Below are 24,986 nucleotides of genomic sequence, written 5' to 3' on the forward strand. Positions count from 1 at the left end.
AGTTTCTAAATGTCTATTAATGAACAATAACAAACAACCAAGAGGTTCTAAATTATAATATCATTCACATTGTTATAGGTACTAATATTAATTTAATAGATTAAAGTAGGTAGAACTATGAGCAAAGAAAAAAATAATAATAAAAGGATAATAATGTTTTCCTTGTGAGACATTGAAGAAGCTTTTTAGGTAAAATCTGATTTGCAAGTTTCTTTGGATGTATCAAGTTTTTTAAATTCAAAATTAATTTTTAAAAAAATATTTTATTATTATGAATTACATAATTATTAATATTTTTACTAAAAAAATTTATAAAAAAATAAAAAACATTGTCTTTACCGACTTATGCATTCAAAATAAAACAAAAAAAGATCCATGAAGTTTTTTAAGATTTGTGATAAGTTTTCTAAAAGATGTTATTTATAAAACAAAATTGACATTTTAAAGAATCTTTTGAAGAGAATTTTTTGACGGATGTATTAATACAATCCATGCTGGGTCACACACATTGCATATATTTCAATTGTCAATTATGGAGAAACATCTAAACAAGAAGAATTAATGCTCTTCTTGGAGACCTGGCTTAAAATTCTTGCATGTACATATATATTCATTTATTTTCTCCACAGCTAAAAAAACTTAATATTACTTGTTTATAAATTTATTATAATTATAATTTAAAAAGGATACATTATTGTAAAAAAACCAATGCAGACTATGTATATAATACACTCATCACATTCAATACGCCTCTGTAATTGAGTATAAATTTAAAATATCTTTTTATTATATATTAGTTTAGATTATTGAAACTACCATAGTTTAAAAAATAAAGTTGGATGTAGGATAAATGAACTACATGAAATCCAATTTATACTTATAGGCTTATCTTTGGTTATTAAATTTTTTAAATATTAGGTCTATCTTTATTTTGAAAATCACTGCTCAGTAAGATTTAACTTCAAAAAACAAGAAATTAAAAATATGGCATTAATTTATATGTCATGAATATAATGCTTTAAAATGATATTTTTGAACTTGTAAATATTTTTAATTTATTTTATTTGATTTCTGAGTGGTAAATAAAAAACTAATGCTAAAATCATTACAAAAAAAAATTTATCTAATAAAATTATAATATTTTTAGAGCCAAATTTAGCATTCAATTTAATGTTGATGAGGACACTACTAAGTCATTTTAAACCTTTTGAACTTTTAAAGATGTAGATTCTTGATATTGAAAAACAAAAGATGGATCAATTTAAGTAATTCTTAATCTATCCTAAACTATCTAGTATGGCTATATATATATATATATATACACACACACATCTTGGAACAGATGTATTAAAGGCCAATAGTTTTATTCTTCATAAAGTTTTAACAAGATATATTAAAAAAAAATTAACAAAAATAATTCGATTTTTTTTGAAGTAAAATAAATTTTAAAAGAAGACTGTAATTTTTTAATTATATGAAAACAAAATATAAAATATAATTCTATAATTATATGAAAAAAATTAAAACCAAAATATTTTCTATTTCACATAATAGTATCAAATTCAAAAAGACAAAACAAAGATATTTTTATTCTAGTAAAAATAAAGCATTAACAAAAAAAAAAAAAAAAAAAAAAAAAACATGCATATTAGAAAAAAAATATCTGACTAAAAATTTATTAATTTCCTATAATGCATATTAACAAGGAGTTTTAATATCGACAATTGTATCTTTGATTGTGAAATAATCAAGTGGTAAGATTTATGAATAACCACATTTTTCTATTTAATTATTAGCTCCAATCCAAGTACTTAATATTTGGTCCATTAACTACTTTTGGATAAAACTTTTGATTTAATATGTAACAATGCCAATATATGAAGGATTCTATTCTAAATACAACACATTGGTATGGTTTTTACATAAGAAATGGACCAAATGTAAAATAAAAAAAAAAAAAAAAAAAAAAAACAAAACCAAGAAAACTATATGCATATGACTTAAAGAACATAAAGAAGTATATTAAACTCAAACTATAGAACTGATAAATAGAAAAGAAAAAAAAAAGAAGAAGAAAAGAACTAAGATACAATAAATAAAGCACAATCATAGATTAAAACTTATATTCCTCCTTTGAAATTTTAAACAAAATTATATATTTTACATTTGTTACAATAATATGGAGTTGAACCAAAACCTCCAACCACCTAGTAAAAAGGCATTCTTACACAAAAGTAACAATAAATAAGTCTACCCCATGATGCTTCAAAAAAATTGGAAACGAAATGTGCATGTAACAAACTTAATGCATGTATAGTTGAACAACTCTGATTATTCCGAATAAATCCTGATGTGCTCGAATTCATTTCCAATCTGATGTTGTTTTCAACACACATCCAAAACTTGTCGAAACTGTGCAAATCTGACATCGTTGATCTGAACTGAGAAAAACATCACTGAACTTGTGAAAACCCACTTCGAAATGGACGCTACGGTCTCTCGCAACATGAGGCCCCTATTGTGGTTTTGCAACACAAAAGTGATCGCCAAGTGCAGCCCAGTTGCGGAAGAAGTCCCGAGCTTAACAACAACAACTGCTTCTTCGCAGTGGACAGAAGCTCGAAAACAGCAGCACTAGATTCGCCTGCATTTCAGGATTAGCGATGGATCTGAGTTGCTTCTAACACATGCGATGTCCCATTTCCATGACGCTTCTGTTAGACCTGTTGTTGTTGTTGTTGTTGTTGTTGCTGTAATAGTATATGCAGGACTCACTTTTTCTCTTTCCGCTCGCAATGGTTGCGAGGACTGGACTGTGAACATCGACGAGACTTTCTGATCAGTTCGCCTGCAGCTGCCCACCAGGATCCTGGTTTCACTGTCGATGGCTTCGATCCGGACACCACCCAAAATTGTACTATTCTGTGACCCTGCACCGTTCTTGTCAGGTACTACTCCCCTCCTACTGTGTCACAGTAGCATAGTATAGCATAGCCCGGGCAGGTATTCGTGCTCGATCATTCTCAGCATGACTACTTGACCCATCGACGTGTTTGATTCAGATTTTTTGTGCATGAAGCCCAACTTGAGGGTTCTACCCACTTCGGTGACTTCGTGAAGCTGAAGCTGAGTCTGCAGTGTCGAGTGGGAAACTGGTTCGAATCTCCAACGGTGTAGTTATTGGCAGCCGAGAAAAATGGTGGACGTGGTACGCGTCGTGAAACGTGCAGTACCGGCTTCCGAAGTCAGGCATTCGCCCTTAGTGCAAAGGCCGTTTGGGGTGTAGCTTGTGCAACTAATTTCTCTCCGCTGGTTTTCCACCACGTCTTGTGCCTCTATCCCTTCGTCCTGATCACAGTAATTCCCTCTCGTACAATCCCCCCCACCCCACCTCTCCATAGGGCCAGATATACCTGCAATTCCCAAGTGTGTTTTCATGCTTTGAAGCTGCGTGCTGTGGAACTTCCTCGATGATGAACGGAAATCTGTTCGTGTCTCCACAAAGTTGACGACGGAGTTGCTGCGAATGACTCCGATCGTGAGCTAGTGCTCGCAGTGCCCAGGTCGAAGCTTTTGTTAATATAATCTTACAATTCAACAGTGTGAGATTAGATTAACAAAAGCTTCGACCTGGGCACTGTAGCAACATTGCGACGGCGTCGGAGCAAATCTTAATTTGCATCGGCACCACAGCTGCTGCTGCTGCACTAGCCTTTGAATTCCCTTAAGTACATTATGTAGTATACAAAAGTATTGATAGAAACACAATATGTTTATATGAAGAAAATAAAACTTAACTAGAATGCAGTTGGTTTGATCATAACATTTTAAAAAGCATTAATATATTATCCATAACTTCTGCTCCATGAAAATATGTTTTGGAAACACACACACACACACACACACACACATATATATATATATATATATATATATGTATTGATGGAAGTATCTAAAGTTCCACAGGAAAAACATACATATAACTTAGCAATTTATATTCTTGTGAAAACAAAATTCATGTAAAATTTAAGTTCAAAACAAATATGTTTTAGGTGCATCATAATTGGAATCGAATTTTAAGACGTGAATATTGAAACAAACATGTGATTGACTTCCTTTCTCTTACAAAAATGATTTAATCAGTAACTGAACAGTGTATTTATCCATTGCTTAGAATTTGACCTTTAAATTCCATGGGATAGTCGAATGCAACAATTGTCTCAACCAAGTGTATATTTGAAAGATATAAGTATCGTAAGATGAATTCATTTTATTTTGTGCCTGATTCGTTTAATGTATTTCTTTTCTTATTTTTCATTAAATAACCATGTCCATTTCTATCAACATGATTATTGATATTATCGTTTTCATAACCATTCCCATTTGATGTAGCATTTTGTAACATAATAGAGTATTTGTTTTATGTGCAAATTAGGGGAGTATTTAATAAATTGCACCTACACATACTCAATTTTTTTTAATTCAATGATTGAGTTTTTACAACCAAGTTCATTGACCTACTCTTTTTCTATTAATTTTATTCTATAATTTTATAGAGTCATCTGATTCGAGATATTTCATCTTTAGAAGGTTATTTCAAATTCACTTTCAAATGAAAACTCATTCCTCTTTGCATAAAGTTCAAAAGAAACATGGACTATTCCAACAAATAGACCATCTCTCAGTTGAAACAGTCTTTGATTGAACAGTGCCAACAAATATTGGACAGTTTGTTTTGCTACTATTTCAAAAATACAACACAGGATATTAAAACATTGAAACAAGTTACTTCTGGAGTGATAATAATTATAAATATTCATCTAATATCCGGAAAAACGTTGCAAAAAGAAAAAGAAAACAGAATAATTTGACTTTCAGAATGTGTAACAATTGACGTCAGGTGCTCGAGAAGAAGAAAGAATTCTTCTTCATCTTCTTCTTTTTGTTCTTTTTTCAATTAATTAATTTGAGTTTTCTGTTAGGATTTGCCTTTACAAGCATGGAATGTGCTGCATCATGCGAGGAGGGGCTTTATGGGCCCTCCTCGCATGATGCAGCACATTCCATGTCGTGTACTTCAAAAGCTCACGCGTGGATTGAAGACATTGATTTGTGAGCCCCTAGAATAGATAAAAATAGATTGGGGGAAAATTTTCCACGAAATACATGCATTCTAATATACCCAGCTGTGTAGGTCATTCAACTGTGGATGAAAATGGCAAAGATGTAACATTACTCACCTCAGAAAGTAACGAAAGATCAGAGGCAAGAAAAAAAACTCAATGGAATCCATTAAAACATGAATGTCCTCGTTACTGACATAAAAAATAATACAGTTTCTCTCCCAAAAACGTGTCACGTGGAAAACTCTCCCTCAATAGAAAAACTCTGGAAAAAACTTTTTTTTCCCCAATGCATTCTCCTCCGCCTCTTCTGACACACCTGCGAGTGATGCACAAAAGACAGGACCACAACACAACAAACAAACAAACAAACAACCAACCCCCTCCCTCCCTTTGATGAAGTGGGCACGGGCACTCAGTGGGAAGCAACAACAGCAACAGCAACAACAGCAGCAAGATGAAGAAGTAGAACTACTACTGCGACAGCAGCAACAACAACAACCAACAACAACAACCAACAACAAAAGTAAAAAAGAGGAAAGAAAAAAGGGGAAAAGGGGGGGGGTAGTAGTAGTAGTGTTAGGTAGGACCCTGATTGCGTGGGTGCGGAGAAACAGGGCCAGTGTTTCCATGTGGGGGTCCCTCAACTTGCTCTCTTTTCTCTCTCACTCACTCTCACTCACTCACTCACTCACGGATATACCCCATTCCAGTGTCTCTCTTTCACCGCGGGACACGCGACGGCTGCAGCTAGTCGTGACAGAGCCCGCGGCGCAGCTGCAACAGCAGCAGCAGCAGGAAGTCCCCACACCCGCAGACCAGGATGCAGAGTTTAGAGTGTGAGGAATGAGTTGACGATCACTCACTCATCACACGGCTGCTGCCTGTTGCCATGTCCCTGACAACATGCCTTCCTCTCCCCTACTCCCTTACTTACTTACTTACTTACTGCTTTCTCTCACGCAATCTCTCCCCACTTTTCCATCACTGCTTTGGTGGCTCTCGTACAACCCGTCCTGCGCGCACGGTGCAGGCAGGAGCAGGCAGGAGGAGCAGCATCGCGGCCACGCCATGGCCGAGAGTCACCCACGATTCTGCAGCAAATGGGTGACGGTGTCCCCTTTAGCTCACCGCATCTAATGGTACTGTTTGTGCGTGTGGGTACACTGTGATGGTACTTGCTGGTGGGAGCTAGCTGAAGAATCTTTCTCCAGCGAGAACGAAAGCGCATCTTTCGTCGGTACGACGAGTGGGTACACTTGTCCACTCATGCTTCATCCTTACGATGTGATTTCCAAGCACGCGGGTTCTGCCTTATCTGGTTTGGGTATTTTTGGATGGTTTGTGAGGTTTTATTCAACGACAGGGTGATGCGGAATGTGCCAAAACAGAGTGGTTTATTATGTTTTATTACAAGTGGAGATGTGTACATGATTTTGAATATCTCTGTATGCATGCAGCAGCTTGAGCTTCGAGGATGTCCAAACAATTCTAAATTGGGAAAGCAACATTTCGGCTAGTTATCAACCGGAGTTAAGCGGAAAGAGCGTGCAAATCAAGGTTTGTAAAACTTGATGTTGACACTCTTCATCTCCCAGGTGGATACCGATTTCACTGTCACGGGCTCAGTACCGTTGTTGAACAAAAACACGTGAGCGGCGTCTTTCACCGCCAGCTCCGGGTATACTCTGGATGTCATTACCGTGCGGCCGCCTTGGGCGAAGCTCTCCACGATGGAGTGGTCGACGAGAATGCGCACGGACAGCACCTTGTCGCTGTCATCCACGCGCACGTAGGACCCATACACCGTCTTGTCGACGTCCTGCTGCAAGGAGGATTGGCTCTGGTCGCCGCAGAAGAGCGTCTTCCAGTTCTGGTGCTTGCCATCGTGTATCAAATGGAAGAAGATGGACGTCCGCTCCTGGAGATCACCGGTCGCAAGCACGTGAACACCAAACGGGCCGAAGCTATGTGGTCCAGCTGCATTCGACCCCTTGGTTACCAAATCGCTGCATGTCAAATGTCCCATCTCCGCCAGCAGGTTTGGGTTTTGTTCCAATCCCTCGCTCTTCTCAGGCAGGGCGAAATCTACCACAATGTCAAGCTGCGCGCCCTTCGCCGCCTTGACGGGCACAACCTTACCCACCCCAACCTCCACATTCTTCTCCGTCATTTCATTCCGCCGAAGCTTATCGACTTCCTCAATCGGCCACTGCACCAAATTCGCACTCGATTCTTCATCCAACCAGATATGCCTCGGCAAGCACTGCACCGAAGACCACCCCTTCTCTATATCATCCTGCACACTGCTAGACTCATTTGCCCAACCCCACAATACCCGCCGGTTCTTATTCTGATCGAAGAAAGTCTTCGACGCGTAAAACTTCCCGTAGTCGTACCGTAGTCCCAATCCCGTGTCCAACTTGGTATCATCCGGGGTGTATAAGTCCGTCTTCTCGTCGTAAGTACCCACGGAGTAATAATCGTGCTTGTTCCTATCCAAGCTCACCTTAAGGACATGCTTCACATGTGGCCCCCTCGCGGACAGCCTCAACCCCGTCTTCTCCTTAACATGGACAGGGTAAATGTCGGGACACTCCCACATTCCCGTGCCGGCCACCGACTGGATCTCCCCAGTGAAATTCCACTTGTTGAAATCCGTACTCTTGTACAGAAGCGCAGTTCCGATTGACTGATCGGTCCCTTTGACTGCCCCCACCAACATACGCCACACCCCATCGTATCCCTTCCACGCCTCGGTCGGGTCACGGAACATGCTGTCGTTGAATCCGGGTGGTGCCAAGGCAATCGGGTTGTGTGGCGACTTGTCCCACTCACGCAGCAGGGGATCCGACGGATCTTCCGGCACCGCCATTGCTTGCGTCTGACCACGAATGGACGACTGGTCTGTGCCATTGATCGCCCAGCCCGTGTAGAGCAGCACGGGGACTCCATTGTCCAGGAAAGTGGCGGATCCGGACCACACACCCTTCATGTCATACCACTTGTCGCCCTTGAGCGCGGTGTGAAGTGTCCGCCAGTGCACCATGTCCCTCGACACGGCGTGCCCCCATGTGATGTTTCCCCACACGGCTGCGTCGCGGTTGTACTGGTAGAAGAAGTGATACCATCCCTTGTAGTAGAGCGGCCCGTTGGGGTCGTTCATCCAATTCTTGCGCGGCTGGAAGTGGTACGCCGTGCGGTAAGGCTGATAGACGTGGGTCGCAGAAGAGGAGCTCTTGATGCTCTCGACGCCGAGCTGGTGCCAATCCTTGTGGGAGGCTTCGACGGGGGAAAACAACGCCGCCAGAAGAATCATGGCGCTCGCGAGCAGCATGACTCTGTGCTTCGCAGCCATTGTGGGGTGAAAGGATTGTTCCATTCCTGTGTCAATGTTCCTATGGTGAGAATCCATTCTCTCGAATTCGAACCAGCAATCAATACGTGCGGGAAATACATGTGTTTCTGTCGACTTCAACTGTGCCAGAATGGAATTGGACAAGAGTAATCACTTTACCATATATCAAAGGTTATTACGGCTATGATTCTGATCATAAACTGCCCACTGCAATGAATTTGACAGGAAAAAGTGACTTCACGAATTCTGCGATGTGAAGACAGCGAGTGGGTGAAAGTCTTACCAGAAAGAAAGATAAAACAGAAAAACTCGGCAGTCGACAAAAACCCCGAATGAGCTCCTGCACACCAATCCTATAAAATCCTGAGCTTCCTCTGGACTCTATAGATCGGTCTCCGCTTCCCCTATCACCTGTGGAAGCGAAGAAAAGTTTTTATACTAGCAACCTTACAAAACAAACATCGACGCATCGAATGGGCCCCGGAAGGGACATTTATTCTAGACATAGGCAACGAACGCACTGTGTCAGGTCATAGCAAAAATTAGTTTAATCTGAAACAGTACACACCACCAACATACTGGAACACCCATGACGAACTTATATGGGCGACGCAGAGAATCGTAAAGGCAACGAAAATCTCCCAAGCGCCGAGAAATTCCTAGCAGCAACAACCAGGCACAATTACAAAAGTCGGCACAAGCGAGCAGCAATGAAATGATCCACCCTACTTTCTTTCGGTTGACTGGAGGCTAACTGAGTCCAGAGACACGACAACCTCACGGGGGGCCGACTACAAATCCACGCCACTGGTGCATCCATCCTACATGTGGCAGTTCTACTGGATTTATATATTTTCAGAACTTTAATGTCACCCGTGGACGCGGCGAATTTAGAGCTACCAGTCTCGGTAGCACCCCACCCCACCCCCCTCGCCGGATAGTATTACTGCTGAAAGTGGAGTACATTCACACTTGAACTCTCGCTTGTCGGACTGGACTTTGAGGTAAACTGGCACTTGAGGGATAATATTTCTGCGCAGCAACTGTCACATGTGGGAAGTGACCGGCAAGCAGCTGTCAGGTGACTCAGATCTATTAGTTGGTTCCTTGGGCCCACTGCTGTTTCTGAGTCCAAATTCCGCTGGCTTCGTCAACGTTGGCTTCTCACTTTCATTCTGGCGTATAACTGTAGGCCTTGCCTTCCGGGGAGCGCGCGCGCGCGCGCCTGGCAAGGACTTCGATCGCAACTCATCACCTTTGCTTTTTTTATTTTTGCGGGACTGTGTTGCTAAAAGCGATTCAACAACCATAGGAAGTGTTCCATGATTGTTGATGGCGCTATCGGTGAGCGCCAGCTGCTCGAAGCGCCGCATGTTGTGTCCCAAAGGTTACGAACTATTTTGAAGCGATGGTATTGGGATTGAGTTTGTCGGGTTTTCGAGATGCGTCATGAAAGAGCTGCCGAGGTGTAGATACCGTCCGACGTGTTTTTGTTTTCCACTGTGAGGAACTAACTCTGATCTCATACGAAATTGGACTTAGGTGAAGTGTCCATGATTGTAGTTGGACGGTTATATAATATTTTAGTCAAGGGAGTACAGTTGAATCAAGTTGAATCAAGTTGAATCAAGAGCCTTTTTTTCACAACGTGATCATGAAGCAATGGAAACCACCGGTGCTGGGGCCAGTGATGTCAGCTGGCCAACAGGACTTGGCCATTTTTTCTTTTCATAATTACATCACTGTGCCATGAGAATGACGGTCTTGACACAGGCGGCGTCCCTAAAACACGCTTAAATCGTCTTAAAGAATGATCCCAAATTGCGACGTTGTCGGTCCACTTCATGGACAGAATCAGCTTTTCTTCTTTTGCTGGAGCTTTGAGCATTCATGATGTTCGTATCTTTATTCTCGAGCTTTCGGTCTTCAGTTAGTGAAATTGATAAACTGAAACTGAAAGGGGCAATCACATTTTATTCCTAAATCATTGAGCAACTCGTGACAGGAACAGATTTCCAACACAATGCCTCATGCGGTCTTTGACAACAAGTAATTCTGTTATTACGGTTCCATTGGAGAGTTAGCTTCACCTGAAATGCTTTGACGCAGATACTGACATAATTTTATATAATCTGAAAAGGGCCGTAGAAGGACCTATATGAATTCACGACCAAGAAATGGTTGAAAGATGGCAAATTCTGATACTAAGCATTTGATTTCATTAGCAGCTCCGTAAAAGCGTAGACTGATAATTATTGCAGTGCCCTCATCCTCCTTGGAGGGTTCACATCAAAGAAGGTCGTAATACAGGAAAATAATCTGCATAACATCTCTATCTTCTAAATTCATAAGATCAACTACATGTGAATTACACAGATTTTGGCACAACTAATTAATTTAAATTTAATCCAACACAACCTAATTACTTGAAATTCATAGAGAAGTTTTAAGGAAGAGTCCGTGAATTCGGACTGGAGAGCAAAACAGCAGATGTGACAGGCCTGGTTTTATCTTTGCTGATATATCTATCAGGCGGTGTCTTCGGGTTGGAGGTCTCAGCTAGAAGCGGTTCGAACACCGATCCATGACTCGAACTTGATCTGCTGGCTGATTTGAAAGAGCTTGAGCTGCTTCCAATTGCTTCAACAGAAACAGGCATTGGATGCTGACGCTCCATTAGCTGTAACGTGTTAATAGCATTTGGTCTGTACGTTGCTCGATAGAATTTGATTGCCGACAAAGGACCCACTCCCGCAACAACCATGAGCTACAGTCAGAGAACATTTAGATCGTCAAAGAAAAGCATGGCTGGAGCGATGACCTCAAGAAGAAACTACCTTGAAGTGGATAAACTAGAAATTGAGCCCAACAAAACTATCGAAGAAAACATTGGCTAAATGATATGAAAGAAATCGTTGCTGATTAGTGACGCGCATACCAGGAGGGAGAACCAGTAGCATGGATCAGCGCAGACCCGAAACATAATCCTATACATGCCACTGTGCTTCCCAAAGCTCAGGATTAGATTCAGTATGTAGAAGATAACGACGTTGCCTGACACCGCCAAATGCTGGTACACCGTAAAAGAGCTGCAAAACAAAAATGGAGATATAAACGGATTCTATTAATCTGAACAACGCCTAGAAACAGAGTTCATCAATTGACGCAACTTGCACCTAAGTCTCATATTGCTGCAAGGAAATCCTCTATTATGTTCAACGAGGTAAACTATTTACTAACAATGGCTATGACTGAAACGGGAGTACATACAAACCAAAAGCCAAGACCTAAGGAATCATACTTAGTTTCAATCAACACTAGGAAGGCCTGAATCCAGATGCACCCAGACAAGGCCACCATAGACATCTCCACCAACTCGCATTTCTCGTGGGCATAAACGCGAATGGTCACCACAAAGATGACTATAGCCTGAAGGCAGAAAACTCATTAATTTAAGTTAACCTGCATCGGTTTGACTGAATTGATTGCAGTGTACAAAAGATGCAGTTATTGCAAAAAACATGCTTCAATTCCCATGCTCTATGCCAGGTTGCATTGTTGAAATTCTACACGAAATCTCAGACAACAAGCGATAAATACTGGTCTGTAAAATTTCTAACCTCCAACGGTAACAAAAATAAATACTATGGTTAGGGAAGGTAGAAAAACACACGACTATCACAGAGGTAGAAGACAGGAAACGTCGATTGAACTTTCAGACTGAAACTTGACCAGCAAGGATGTTAATTGAGGTTAGAATCGAAGAGATCGCACGGAAAAAATTGGAAAGGAATTAGCAGTTTCCGAAGCTTTCTGAGAAGCTTACATGAAAAATTGAGCGTAAAAACCAGCCAGCAAATGTACTCGGGTTGATCAACCTGTGGTAACAAACGTAGTTTCACAAACCACAATTTCAAACAGTCCTTTCAAAAAGCCCTTTCATTCAGACAAAATATCCTCTAAACTTGTCAAGGGAAATAAATCCAATTCAAGAAAATTATATCCTTATTGTGCACATGCTACATCCATGAATCTAGCAACGAGTCCCACAAGAATCCACCGCTGCATTGTATATCTAAGACCTTGATAGAATTATCATGAATCATCGAAAGAGTACCTCCCAGCCTGTGCGAAATAGAGAATCTCTGGATGTTGCATAACTGTCCTTTCAGAGAGATCTTTGTCGAGAAGCGACGTCACCATGACTGGAATACTGGTGTATGCTACATTGTACGCCATCAGACTAAATGAATTGAAGAGACTAGTCCCAGAGACACCAGATATGAATGAGAATCTGAAAGAACCAATCGGAAATGTCAGCTTGCATTCGAGCAAGCCCCAGAAACCACTGAGGCTTCTTAATATTATTATCTGATACATGAACAATCTCACCACAATCATGTAGTCCCAGTTTCAAGTCATCCACCAAGTACTGTACAATGTAGGCACTAACTCCATAATTTCACTCGTGGGTTTCAGGTCTCAATGGAAGTATAGTATTTGAAAACCAAAGGACTAAAAAATTTAGAAATAGAAGCAGGAGAGGCTCTTACAATATTTGAACAAAACAAATGACAAGTGATTTGTAGATTGAATACTGTGCTAGAAAAGCACTTCGATTATACGAATATCTTCCATGCACCAATATCAGCCGTTTTAAGAACTTGAATTCTGCAATAGATACCACAATCTCAATTGAACTAATTCATTTATTCCACCAATTTCGCAACCTTTGAGAAACTGTTGGCTCGCCTTATGGACCTTGTTCTCAGAAAATCATGAGACATAACTCAGGCATATGTCAGAGCAGTTGTTTGGAATATATCCTTCAAAACATCGTGTTATTTAAGTAACAAAACTCCAAGTTCATCCACGAAAGCTCTTGGTAAAATAAACAACGTAATTACCTGACGCTGTTGACAACCTTATTCAATCAGGTGATGGTTAAAACAGCGTGCAAGCAAGATCGACATCAGTGTTACCTAACGTATAACATTGTGGAGCTGAAGGTGAAGAAACTCACTTCCAAAACTGTAATCTGCAGCTCGGGATGCCTGTAGACCTTCCCGTCCACTGATACCTACACCAACATGTGCCTCCTGAATCATCTTTACATCATTGCCTCCATCTCCGATTGCTAATGTCCTGTAATCGCAACTTTTGACCAGCCCAACCAGCTGCAATACAAGATCTACTCGTATGAGCCACAAATCCTTTGATTAAGCGTAAGTAAGACAAAATCATGCTTAGGCACATAGAAGGGTGCAACCTGTTCCTTCAATAACTTCCAGCCCATTAAAAACAAGCGACTGTATGTGCGAAGTCTACTACCGACACATTGAACAGACGAGCCTGACGTCTTCAACACAGAATTTACAAAGAAACATCAAATCAAATAAAGGTTCACATGGGTAGAAAAAAGAGTAGAGAAGAACCCACTTCAGCTTTCTGTGATGGAGTAACACGACAACACAGTGCCGTTCTGATCAACAGCGCCAGTTTTGCAAATGCCTCCTTGTGATACTTCAATGCAATCTCCAATGATAATCCATCAATCACAAATGCGATATTCTGAACAATAGACCATTAATATCTTTAGATCGTGTAACATAACGTTCCTGATTGATGTCAGTAATAGACAAGAAAGCAAGAAAGTAAAAAATATGACAAAAATAAAAATACACTGACTGCCAATTTAATAACAATTTTCACGTTAGTCGCTTTACCTTGTTTTCTGAGTTGTTTATGCAAAACGTTTGCAGCACCCCCTCTATACTATCAGCCACATCACTGGGAGTGGAACCTTCAATTTTCAATAACTGACCTTCTGGCTCTGCAATCAAGTGAATATCATGTAGGATTTGAGTGGTGATTCTTTGAAAGCAGAACTTATTATAGTGTACAAAAACTCTAGATTCCATATGCGTTTGCCAAAATCCAGAGAAATATACCTGCCATAATAAAGTTGCAAGCACGCGCAACTTGTATGGCAGTAGTTTGCTTGTCGCCTGTAAGCAGCCAGAAATTAATTCCCGCTTTTCTCAGAGAAGCAATAGTTTCAGGCACTCCATCCTGTCAGCAAAATTTCCCACGTCCTGATGGTAAGATGGAAAACCCACACAATCAAGTGATACACCTGATGAGGTGAAGTTTGTGCCTAGGGCAAAACATGGTTCTCAGACGATAACGGATGCTTCCAGGCTGACCATGAAGAAAACCTTGAGATGCTGAAGAACCAATCATCTTACGAAGTTATTAACCTCTATCACATTCACGATTCCTAGAGATAAAAATAGGATACTCATCCCAACCTGCAGCTTGTCTTCGATGGCAGATGCACCCAGTAATTCCAAGTCCTTCTCCAGAAGTTCAGAGACTTCTGCAATCTTCAACTGTGCTCACACGAAGAGTAAGAATTCTTACGCGTACATCATATATTTTTCAGGACAACAATTGTGTTCGACTCTGAGCTACAAAAACGCAAGCTGAAGTTAATTTTCAGGTGTTCCTACGAGTTTCAAAGTTGAAGATTACAAGTAGGGGATTACAAGTTGAAGATTACAAGTACTGACTTTTCCACTCCACCAAAATGCCATTTTTGAATCCCTAACTCAAAAAAATCGTGTGCATAAGAAGCCATATCAAGAGAACGTAGAAAAGAGGTTGTCTAACCTCACGATCTGTTAAAGCAGCACTTGCTTCATTGAATTTAGCGGTCCATGCCACATACTCTTGCTCATCAAGGTCCCGCCAGGCAAAACAGAGTGTCCTGAGTCCAAGCTGAGAATACTGGTCGATGGCATCTGCGACTTGTTGCACTGGCTCACCTGCAAAGGAATAGCTTGTGAGTGTTCAACACATAAACATACATAATTAGATATTCATGGCATAATTCGACTTTGAGCACTGCCAATGAAGCTAAAGAATTCCAACAATAAGCAAGATGTTATCCAAATTCAGCATACCAGCTCGGACTCTGCGGAAAACAGTTTCATCAGCGCCTTTGGTGAGCAAATACAATCCCCCCGTGGAATGATCTCGAACGACTACAGACATACGCTTGCGGTCGGAGGTGAACTCCAATACTTGGAGAATTTCAAACTCCATAGTGTGCCCTAGAAAATTCACTTCTGCATAATACAAACCACACAACTTTAAATATATGAATATTTAAAGCACAGACTCTGCAATAAAAATATCAATTACTTTATGTACGTATGCTACACAATTACTAACATAAATAGAGAGCCAAAAGCTACAACACACGATCGATAAATAGGATTACACTGAAGTCAAATACCGAAGAGCCACACACGTACTGAGAAACGAGTATGATTGGCAGATAATAGAGGTAGCAAACCATGAAACATCTAAATGCGTACATAAAATGTCAGCGCTTACCAACTACTGATCCCTTCTTGGAAAAAAGTACCATCCCCAACTGAGCAGCTGCTTGAACAAGAGCCTCTTCATCTTGTGATTGTGCCTTGTACGTAAGGCGCCCATTTTCCCTGCCCGAAAAATGTTTGTTAAATACTTGATTTCAACATCGTATCACATTGTTGATGTGATGCGGAATCGACAACTACACTTTTTGGTGCGTGGAAGTATGATTTGAAATAACTGGAAATCACACGTGAAAAATCAGCAAGGGCATCTGCAGTCCATACCTAGACATGTTAGGCACAACGGTGTTGTTGATAGTCATTACCATCACAAATTTAACGACTGCAGAAACCTTCTCCGTCACAGAATGCATTAAATGTTGGTCTACACAACCAGACAGGAGCAAGTTGATGAATACTTCAGCTGATCAGTGAAGATCAGCTCACCATAAGTTGAACATCTACTAATTAATCAACTCTCAAGGCTGCATAAGTTTAAGAAAACCCAACACAAATGAATGTGAGACTAACCTTACTAAATCCTTAGATAGTGATAAGCACCTCAGAAAGAGAATAAGAAAAACCGGAGGTAAAGTCGACAGACCTGTAAGAGCATCACCATTGAAATTTCCATAATATACACCATTTATACAGCAGCGCTTGAAAATCATCATATTTTCAGTGAGGGTTCCAGTTTTGTCCGTAAGGATGTACTCTATCTGTCCCAAATCTTCACTAATAGCTGTACTGCAGTCAGCAGATAACGATATCACAAGTCTTTCCTTTAAATCAGAAGCAGAATAGAATGTCAGAATTACTTTCCAGTACATGTTGAGGATACTGACTACCATAAGAATTGACATGCCACTGTAGACTAATACTTTAAAACTTCTGAAATCCCCGCATAACGATTTCTTCCAGAAACCATTTAATAAAAGACTCCAAATAGAAAATAGATCTTCTTAGACAGAAGTGTTACAAATCCAACCAAGATCCTCTAGTTTTTATGAATACTAGTATCTCAGAAGAGAATGGTAATCACGCTTTTGCACTCTACTCACCGCCGCTGATGTTATTACTACATTCAACAAAGCATGTGCCTAAATAGAGTGGCTATTACAATCATGACCAACACTGACAAACAGCATTCAGAATAGTGGAAACAACTACTTACTTAGCTGCCTTTGCTGGAGTGTCTGTCACTGCATCATACATCTGAATATCCCAATCTATATACTTCGAGTAGACGCTTTTTGCCAGATCCAAAGAAACCTGCTCCATTAAAAAGATCATGAGAACATCTATCAACTTCCTCCCAGAAAATAATCCACACTAAGAAATTTAATCGATAACAAGCTTACATAGACCTGAGAAAAGAAGGTCAATATAAAATCAATTTGAAAGAGATGCCTTTGTTATACCTTGACTGAGATAGGGATCATGATAGAGCACAGAAGCTCAAAGCGCAACGGGATGACGATGAAGTCATACCATTCTGATTTTTTAGGGAATCGCAAATACCATGTCTGCAGCGTGAACAAGCAAATAATTAAGAACCAGGCGGTCAGTCACCATACCAAATCCACGCTTCTGGCATAAGTAACTCATGCATGGAAAGGACATGCACTGAATTCAATATTTGTGCGAGACTATCAGAGGAATCCCTAGGTCAATGACATATTATAACTAACGGTGAACCGAAAACCTTAGTTACATACAACCACGGATAGGCTTGTAAGATATCAGAACATTATTATGTACACACCTTGTCCTTCTCATAATTGTTCCAAACATTGCCGGCCAAACCCAAGATCATGACCACCACTATTTGACAAATAAAGAGGGCAGTTGTAAGCTTGTCTAACATGGCATCTGCAGCCGTCAATTTGGGTTCAGCAATACCCTTGCTCATGCCGATTTTTGTTTCGTTGCCTGAAAATTTACGACAAAATATGTCCAGCAGATTCATCACATACGCCCACAAAATACAGATTTGAAATACAGCGAGGTCCTCAAGCAGAAGAGAACACTAAGCCCCGAAATACAAGAAAATATGGAGAAAAACTACTAGGTCGTAATCATAGACACCTCGTTTACTCGCTGCTTAGCTGTCTTACACCCAGAAAACACTTACCAGTGTAAACAGCTACTCCACAAGCCCATTCTGTATTCCGAAGATAACAACATTGTAACAGAGTGTTCTTGACACCCAAGGGAGAGAGCTCATCGCCGGGGAATGGTGGAAAAAGCCTCACTCTTGCATCAAACCTGAGAATGTCTTTATCCGGCTCTGGACATTCTATCATCCCCTGCAACCGGAGCAAACATTAATGAGCATTTCACAAATTTCTTTTCAAATAAAGCAAAGATTAACTTGAAATCATATGGGCTATGGGTGTGCAGCAGGGTGAAGTTACACACCTTAATGTTGAGTAGTTGCGCACTTGTCAATCCATGGCAAGGTCCAGGTATTACTCTTGTCTTTAAATCTGTCTCCCCATCCATAGCGGCTGTCTGAATGGTGAAAAAAGGAGCCATCAACAGTGAATCAGCCCTCTATATCATTGTTAGCCATATGCATGAAACTTAAGTGAAATTAAAATCTACTAATGTCAATAGCTAGATTTTGAGACAGAAGACAGTGTTTCATTACAGAAGGTTGAGATGATCGGTGGACATTCAAGCAGAAAGTACACTTTACGACGCAAGTATGCGATTATAAATACTCAATGTTACACAAACTCGACCAAATTAATGGACTGTGTTCTCAATGTATAGTTACTGACTGCACAGTATTACTTCCCGAATTGCGTCACATTTGGAGGATTGAATGGCACACACAACACTTGTCGTAAACTAGAGCTTACTTCAATGTAGCATAGCCCCAAAGGCTCCGCCGTGCCCAATAGTACCATATCGCATGGAATCTCGTCGTTTTCAAGTAACCAAACTAAATCTCCAACCTCGATTTCCTGAGCTTGAATCTGCAAATAAACATTCATTTTTCTTATCCAACATCCATGTTGATAACACGAAACATTATCACATGTGCTGCTAGTCAGAAATCTAAAAATAACGGCTTATCCTTTTAAAACCCTATCCCCAAACTTCAGCAATGTGTTGCTTCAAACTTGACTTCCAAAGAACAACATTGAGGAGGCCATACACGAGAGGCTTAGCAACAAAGACTCTTTGACGAGGATCCCATTCGAATCAGCTTCACACGATATTAGTTGGCAAATCTTTAAAAATTGGACGAGCTTCGTCAGAAAGGGAGGCGATGACATACACGAGTCTTGACACCGTTCTTCACAACCCAAACCAATTTCTCATTGAACTCCTTGTCTGAGCAGTATCGACCATAGTCGTCCCAGGCTTCCTTGGTTGCAGATACCGCGAAAATTGCAAGCAGAGGACCCCATGTGCTTACAGGGCTTACAGGGGTAATAAGTGGCCACAATTGCAGGGTTGCGATCAGCAAGAAGTACTTGTTCATAAACCGGCTGTAGTAAATCATTTCACCACAAAAGAGCCAATTAGGCATACTAATAAACTTATTTTTGATCTAAACGACAAGGCTCCCAGACTGGCTGGTTAATAAGGCAACTCCAGGTAACTTGGAAGTATCTCCGTTTTATTTTCCGTCACGACATGGCAATGCTCGGAACAAATGAATCATGCTAAGCAATTACAGCTGCGATCCTCCACCAACATTTCAATGACTGAACACACATCAAGTCGATTAGTTCAGAAAATCAAACAAGTTGATGAGCGGATTGAAAACGTACCTGAATTGCTCCCACAAATTCTTGGGAATGAAATTGAAAATGTTATATTTCGTGTTTGAAATCTTATTGCTGCAGTGGTTTTGGCTATCCCTATGGCCACCCCGATCGTTTATGTGTACAAGTCTCTTCATTGTGCTCCACTTCCTTCGTTTCGATCACTTGAACTTCCCTTCCCGACAAATGTACACTACCAGCATATTGCCTTCCAACCTCTTCACTATAGCTCAACTATGCAACATCGAGTCCCCCTTGTCTGGAATCACCACCCAACCTCGAAATTCACCGCAAACTTAGCTGTACCCTAAAATACAAAATTTCAACCCTCTACTCCCTGTTTCCGCCATCCCCTCAATTTCCCAACAAGAAGCCCAATACACGCCTAATTCCGAACCCCAAATCTCTCTGCCAATGTGTGAACCCGCCCACCTACAGTCGCCAATCTAAGATACAAACAACCAATTTCTTGCTACCTAAAAGCACATCATCCACAACACACCCCAACATTAATGTGCCAAGTGAATCAACATCCACAAGGTCGAGAGAACCCAAGAACGTAATCCAAGGACAATTCATAGAGGTGATCTTTCCAATCCTTATCCAGCGAAAGGACCCTCACATGTCTCGTACATTGACAAAGTATTGCTACCCTGCTTAACAAAATCAATTCCCCAATGCAGGCAAACTGGCATACTTCTCATCAGGTCCACCGGACAAGTTGCTCCTGACAAAAATCAGGCAAGGAGCACGCGGGGACTGTCCTGTTTTCGCGACCACCAAGTCCACGCCTGTCCGTTTCAACCCACGAAATCCCCCAGAATATGCTCGAGTCCAAGGTTGCTTCCAATTTCCATGTCCCTGCCAGATCACTCCATCCAATACTGGCCCAAGATCTGTTTTCTGATAAATCCCATATCCTGAGGTGATTATTAATGCTCATCCTTTTGTATTAGGACCTGGAAAGTTGTAGGCTTCCGGTGGGCCCTTTCTTTTTGGGGGAAAGTAGGTGTGCTGTTTGAGGAGGGCAATTCCGTGTCCAGTCCAAAACTGTGGCTTCGGCAAGTTGACGCCCTTGACGCCCAAGTTTCTGCGAAGCGGAATTTTGCCGGAGGCATGTGAAGTAGATGCTGTGCATGCTGTGCGTGGAAGCGTGGACACTAAGTTACGTTTAAGACCATTTTAAAATTGGTTGCTGGGAGAGTGGGTGAGCGAGCTAGTCTCCGGAGGTTCTGTGAAGTCTACGAGTGGTGTGTATTCCCACCATTCTGCAATTAGAGAAAGGATTGCGACAACGTCGTAATGTTGCAGAAATCATATGATGTATTTGACCTGCGGTCTATTGTGCTTTTTGGACATAGGTGGCTTTCTTGGATCATGCGTTTGATATCAACCAAGGCAGCTTCAAAACACTCACATCGATTGTATTTCTGGCGAAGGGTTTATGGCAAGCATTGGGTTTCTTCGATCTTGTTGTCTTCGATCTGATTTTTCTATCTTACGTTCACAGTTTTTAGCGGCTGTAAGTTCTGGAGAGTGGTAGCAGTTTCATGTTTTTAAAGTTAGAGAGTGTTTAGTATAGCAGCACAAATCCTGCAATGGTGCTGCAGGAGGCATATCCTTAGACTTGGCCGCTGTCAAAGAGATGCTTGATTAGCAACCCTTTGGTGCAGATAAAAAATAAGTGTGTAGTCTACACCAGCCGGAACATCAGATGCTCAATGCAGCGAACCGTTCTCTCCCACAGACATGCGCGCATATGAGGTCAGTTGCTGAGGCAAATCAGATTCATGCAGACGATTGAGGCCGGGTGATGCGATTGTGAGGGATGCAATAATCTCAGCTCTTGCTCTATGTAGGTATAATGAAGAAGATTCTGAGGAGTACTATCAAATGCTGTGAGGAGTGCATTTAAACAATACCTCTTACTTTGAGTATCTGAATAGATGTTGTACCTCGAAAATTGATGACTCCAGCAAACTCTAATTTTGATGGCAGGAGTCAGTGAATTGACATAATGGCGGCTAGATCTAGAACTGCTCTGCGCTTGATACTAATTTCTACTCATTTTTCACCAGAAGACCAGTGGCAGGGTCTAGAAGGCTAGCAATCTGTCCATCCAAAACAGACGCACCCTTTCCAGCACTAGTACATATAAGATAATCAATTTCACCAGGTATTCTAGGCAAATTGATGACTCCAGCAAACTCTGCTGGCGCAGAAAGAGAGTCGATGTCCTCTAAGGAAGTAACTCCAGCAGATTTTAGAACACTTTGATCGCCGAGAACATATCTGCATATCCACAACACAACTATGAACGTGGTGCGTAAGAACTCTTAGGTGCAGAGAATCTTTCTGGGATTCTAGAGGATCCTGGATTCTAACTATGTCCCAAATAGTCGTACCTCGAAAGATCAGCCTCGGCAGATGGAGGGAACTGGTAAAGAAGGCGCTTGAGCAGCTGTACTGCAACTTCTTTGTTCTTAGCAAACATTACTGCATTAGGGCCAGCATCAAATGTATAGGCAACCTGGAAAAGCAATAATAAAACGTCAAACGTAAGGACCAAAACTTTAGATGCATTTACTGCAAACATTACATGGATAAGAGAAGTTCAATACACCAAGAACTGTTCGCGAACTCCTATTTTACGCATGCCCGTCAATGTACGCAACAGAAATGCTCATGGTAACATGACCAGAATTGATGTATCACCTGGGGTTCTCCTGCATGGCGATTCCACCGCTCTACCAACCCTATAAGTCTGTATATCCACCAAGACAAATAATTCGTTTCATAAGCAAACTAGACTTGAAATTCCCAAATCTCGTGAAATGATATCAAAAACAGACAATTTCACAGCCTGCAGATTGTGTTTCTTGAAGAAAGGACTAAAGATAACCTGCGGGAAGAGTCATTTAAATAAAAAATTGGAGGGGAGGTGTCCAGGCAGGTTGCATGGAACTGGTTACTGTCTGCACAAGTTATCCTTGCAAACTCTGCAAAGTCCATGGATTTAATGGCTTTTTCCATCTGCCCAATGCGTTTTGGCACCATCTCCTATCCATCACAACCATCAAAGAAATGTGAGAAGCCGCAGAAACCACATTTGAATCAAGTACTTGTATGTGTGAGACTGCAATACACCCCCATGAGAACTAGCCCTTCTTCAAAATCCGAGTGCATAAGTGCTTCTCTCTAACACGAAGATTGCTCATATCAAAAATTACACTTACCTTGAAGAAAAAAGATAAACATAGCAAAAAGACGTTATTCTTACCTCAGCTCGGTACTTGAGAAGCGGACTGGTCTTAACACTTTCCTGCATTCCAGAGGTGCTGCTAGTCTCCTTTTGACGAGAACTCACCTGGATCATCAGCTTATGAATGTCACCAAAGGCCCCGCTGACTCTACAGACGTTCCACATTGTAATACTACTTAGTAAGAGTAACCTTTTTATTTCCTACCGAGCTGACATCCACCAAGCTCTCTATTTCCATTTGATTTCATGTGAACTATGTAATATTGAGGGAAAGCAGCATACAATTGAGAGAAACTTACCACAGCAATGATTATGACAAGGTCTTCCCAATGTGATTGCTCCGCAAGCTGAGTAGCAATGCTGTCCTTCCCATCAGCCTCCTTCCCTTGCAGTAAAAGAAAGTCACCCGTCAACGACTAGTTGACAAATGAGAACCAAAAGGCAGAAATAAATAGATGCATCGGATGATGTTGTCAACTACCTGACCCATGTTCCATTTCACAAATCCACCGTAAAGACTGCGACAAGCACTTCCAGATCCAAGTCTGCACCCATACCTCATACTGAGTACCCTTGAAGAACCAAAATCCAACATAAGAAGATGATATCGAACCGGCAACTTTGTTTTGCCTGTACCCTAAACCCAGAACCTGGCGACAGGTACTGACTAACTCACCGTGCAATTGCCGTGAGCTCTCCTTCGTACTTTTCCTTCACATTCATCAACTGGGCGAGAGAATAGACTGGAAGAACCACGCTTTCAAATCAGAACCATCGCAATTTATAATAGCATCATCACATACATACATGTCCAGAAGTACTTCACGTTGATGCTGCCACTCGCGTAGAGATACACTAAGATCCTTGGAAGCGACTCTGAATGGATAAATAGGTCTCACCTAAGCAAGCAAACCCGGCCGCTGACGAGGCCAAACCTGCTGCGGTAGGGAAGTTGTTCTCAGAGGCAATGTGAATGTGGAGAGTACTCCAAACCTCCTTGGTGATGACCTTGCCACTAGATTCAATCACCACATCTGTGGCTCGCGCCCGCATCTCTCTCAAACAGTTTCTGTACCTCTCCCCTTCCACTGACACTTCCTTCGATACGATCCCACGTTACGATCAAGTGCATTTCAGCAAAAAATTCCCACCTTAAAAAATCCCGTTCTTCGACCCCACGACCACCTAATCAAGCAATTCAACATCTCTGTTCCTCTAGAAAAAACACAGAACGTCGAAAGGAAACTCACCTTGCCATTGAGCCAAAGACGGTCCCTCTCAAATGCAGGGCTGGCAGCAACGGTGGTAGTGGCAGACAAATGCTCTGGATCCAGCGTCACACTGATACTGGAATTAATGGGCAAGATGAGCTTCTCATCACGCTTGCCCCAGTACTTGATCACCGCAATGTTGCTGGGTGCTCTGGCCGTCTTCATCACAACCCATGCATCCTCCTCCTCTTTACCCATCTCTCACCCCTCTCCCTCCTTCACTCCACTCTCGACTTATCAGCAACGAACCCCACAAATCGGCCACAAACACGCTGAAAGCTCACGCACGCACGCACACGGCACGGAAAAATAACACACAGCGTGTGTGAGAGAGACAGACAGAAACAGAGAGAGTGCTGGAGGTTTCAGGTGGACAGGGCAGTTAGTTGAGATATTAATTAATTATTCCACAGATTCGAAGCATGGGTATCATTTTATTGTACATAGATAGAGCTCTCAAGGGTCGTTACAATTGAGAAGTGTTCACCGAGAAAAGCTCTCTCATCTCGAAAGATGTATGCAATCGTGTCCCCGTGAAGAAGACGAATCTACCTAACTACCTGATGCTGCTCCCAGCAACGTCGACGGACGGACGAGCGCCGCATTCCATTTGGTTAACTGGACACAGTGCAGTTTTGACGAACAGAGATGGATGGATGAACGGATGGTCTACGTCGTTGCCTACTTCGTCCGACGATTCGCACTTTTCGCTGGACGAATTGAGCAGAGGAAGCATCCTCATGTGAGGAGCGTCAACTTTATTATATGTTTAATACAATGTGTTTAAACTAAATAAACATATAAA

At 41.4% G+C, this 24,986-nt stretch overlaps 3 protein-coding genes and 2 long non-coding RNA genes across 9 annotated transcripts; 2 read left to right on the plus strand and 3 right to left on the minus strand.

Annotated features, from left to right (window-relative positions):
* Window positions 1–6,503: 6,503 nt before the first annotated feature.
* Window positions 6,504–9,389, minus strand: LOC112283601 (acid beta-fructofuranosidase). Of its 3 annotated transcripts, none has more exons than XM_024522519.3 (3): window positions 9,258–9,389; window positions 8,765–8,892; window positions 6,504–8,507 (listed from the first exon to the last, which is right to left on the minus strand). In XM_024522519.3, exon 3 carries the CDS (start codon window positions 8,503–8,505, stop codon window positions 6,679–6,681), a length of 1,827 nt encoding a protein of 608 aa, XP_024378287.1. In that variant the 5' UTR covers window positions 8,506–8,507; window positions 8,765–8,892; window positions 9,258–9,389; the 3' UTR covers window positions 6,504–6,678. The 3 variants fall into 3 exon arrangements, with proteins under 3 accessions (XP_024378287.1, XP_024378286.1, XP_024378285.1); XM_024522518.3 differs by having other exon boundaries at window positions 9,211–9,337; XM_024522517.2 differs by lacking the exon at window positions 9,258–9,389 and adding an exon at window positions 9,050–9,208.
* Window positions 9,390–10,662: 1,273 nt separating this feature from the next.
* On the minus strand, window positions 10,663–20,461 carry LOC112283600 (phospholipid-transporting ATPase 2). Of its 3 annotated transcripts, none has more exons than XM_024522513.3 (24): window positions 19,655–20,461; window positions 19,156–19,369; window positions 18,734–18,850; window positions 18,288–18,380; window positions 18,001–18,175; window positions 17,632–17,798; window positions 17,288–17,392; window positions 17,041–17,138; window positions 16,471–16,613; window positions 16,152–16,251; window positions 15,883–15,992; window positions 15,447–15,611; window positions 15,154–15,308; window positions 14,793–14,873; window positions 14,433–14,553; window positions 14,208–14,314; window positions 13,921–14,052; window positions 13,505–13,658; window positions 13,035–13,152; window positions 12,599–12,775; window positions 12,308–12,359; window positions 11,783–11,910; window positions 11,420–11,570; window positions 10,663–11,248 (listed from the first exon to the last, which is right to left on the minus strand). In XM_024522513.3, exons 1-24 carry the CDS (start codon window positions 19,783–19,785, stop codon window positions 10,928–10,930), a joined length of 3,315 nt encoding a protein of 1,104 aa, XP_024378281.1. In that variant the 5' UTR covers window positions 19,786–20,461; the 3' UTR covers window positions 10,663–10,927. The 3 variants fall into 3 exon arrangements, with proteins under 3 accessions (XP_024378281.1, XP_024378282.1, XP_024378284.1); XM_024522514.3 differs by having other exon boundaries at window positions 19,033–19,369; window positions 19,655–20,405; XM_024522516.3 differs by lacking the exon at window positions 11,783–11,910 and having other exon boundaries at window positions 19,655–20,338.
* A 278-nt stretch (window positions 20,462–20,739) lies between these two features.
* On the plus strand, window positions 20,740–21,095 carry LOC149989146 (uncharacterized). Its single transcript, XR_016503312.1, has 2 exons — window positions 20,740–20,898; window positions 21,010–21,095. It is a non-coding gene; the product is annotated as an uncharacterized LOC149989146 (long non-coding RNA).
* Window positions 21,096–21,272: 177 nt separating this feature from the next.
* LOC112283604 (uncharacterized) lies at window positions 21,273–22,230 on the plus strand. The gene is made up of 2 exons (XR_016503311.1): window positions 21,273–21,412; window positions 21,647–22,230. It is a non-coding gene; the product is annotated as an uncharacterized LOC112283604 (long non-coding RNA).
* On the minus strand, window positions 21,533–24,702 carry LOC112283603 (diphosphomevalonate decarboxylase MVD2, peroxisomal). Its single transcript, XM_024522521.2, has 10 exons — window positions 24,161–24,702; window positions 23,810–24,008; window positions 23,587–23,653; window positions 23,392–23,455; window positions 23,210–23,290; window positions 22,929–23,015; window positions 22,551–22,708; window positions 22,364–22,412; window positions 22,054–22,178; window positions 21,533–21,940 (listed from the first exon to the last, which is right to left on the minus strand). Exons 1-10 carry the CDS (start codon window positions 24,377–24,379, stop codon window positions 21,709–21,711), a joined length of 1,281 nt encoding a protein of 426 aa, XP_024378289.1. The 5' UTR covers window positions 24,380–24,702; the 3' UTR covers window positions 21,533–21,708.
* Window positions 24,703–24,986: the final 284 nt, after the last annotated feature.

Source organism: Physcomitrium patens, chromosome 6 (genome assembly GCF_059467195.1).
Source record: "Physcomitrium patens ecotype Gransden chromosome 6, ASM5946719v1, whole genome shotgun sequence".
In the NCBI taxonomy this organism is placed as follows: domain Eukaryota; kingdom Viridiplantae; phylum Streptophyta; class Bryopsida; order Funariales; family Funariaceae; genus Physcomitrium; species Physcomitrium patens.